We start from the raw sequence: 1070 nt of genomic DNA, 5'->3' as shown, positions 1-1070 counted from the left end.
GTTAATCCGAGTTGTTGTAATATGTTATTTTCAACTTGGGTCTTTATTTTATTCTTAGCTNTGATATATTCTCTATTTCCATTTAAAATATTATTCCAATCCGTCATTTTTAAAAAAAATAAAATTAACATATGTCTGTCATAACTCTTTCTCCCGCAGGTTTTCTAGTATTAACAAATACATATCCATGATCATCCGGGTTTCTCCATTGAGTTTTACAAACCTTTTTAAACGTGTCTCTGTCCATTCCGTGATTTATCGACTGAATGATTTGAGATAAATCTTTGTCGTTTAATTCGAATAATAAAAAACAATTTGCGTTCTTTCTGATAAACATGGCGTCCATTCCGTAGAAAGATTGGGATTGATATATGCAGTGACAATTGTGATGTCTTCCTTTCGTGAAGAATTCTTGTTGAACGGTTTGACTTTTTTGTGCCACGCAGTCGTCAAAGACAATCAAGTTCTTTCGGTGGTTGTCGATTTTAGACAAGTCTAAATCGTTGACATTTTTAGTCAGAAACACTTTGACGTCGGTCGGTTTCAGAGAAGGATTCTTTTCTTTGATAAAGCCGTCTAAAATGTCTTTTATTTCCGCATTCTCTTGCAAGTCTTAGTTGCTTTCGTAGTTGTGAAAAATGTCTTGAACTTCTTCTTTCGAGACGTATTCCAAAGCTTTGAGAAACTGATAATAGGATTGTTCGGGAGTAGTCGTGTAAATATACAGAGACTTGAAATCTAAAAGGTTGGGTGTTGTCAACATGTTAAAAGTGAGGTAAGTCTTTCCACAACCCGAAGATCCGCAAATGCACATGAGCATGGGGTTGCTAGGAAATATGTCCGAATGTTTGAATTTCTTTCCCAATTTTATTTATTACATTTTCGTACCAAAAATCACCCCGTTGCCTTTATACTTTGAAAGAAAGATTCCCTCGCCCGAACGTATGTTTTTAAAAAATATGGCGTTGCCCTTGTGTTTGACTTTTATTTCTCCGGTGTCGATATTATCTATTAATTTGCTTAATCCCTCTTTAACGGTTTTCTTGGTTTCTTCGCCAAATCTTGTCCGA

At 35.2% G+C, this 1070-nt stretch overlaps 1 protein-coding gene across 1 annotated transcript; it reads right to left on the bottom strand.

Moving 5' to 3' along the window:
* Window positions 1-124: 124 nt before the first annotated feature.
* On the bottom strand, window positions 125-850 carry LOTGIDRAFT_145778 (hypothetical protein; the record flags this gene model as incomplete). The annotated part of the gene is made up of 2 exons (XM_009060333.1): window positions 125-601; window positions 665-850. Coding segments are annotated over 2 exons (663 nt in total), but the record flags the coding sequence as incomplete, so codon positions are not given.
* Window positions 851-1070: the final 220 nt, after the last annotated feature.

Source organism: Lottia gigantea, assembly GCF_000327385.1.
Source record: "Lottia gigantea unplaced genomic scaffold LOTGIsca_419, whole genome shotgun sequence".
In the NCBI taxonomy this organism is placed as follows: Eukaryota; Metazoa; Mollusca; class Gastropoda; family Lottiidae; genus Lottia; species Lottia gigantea.
This window is presented reverse-complemented; position numbering and strand designations above follow the sequence as displayed.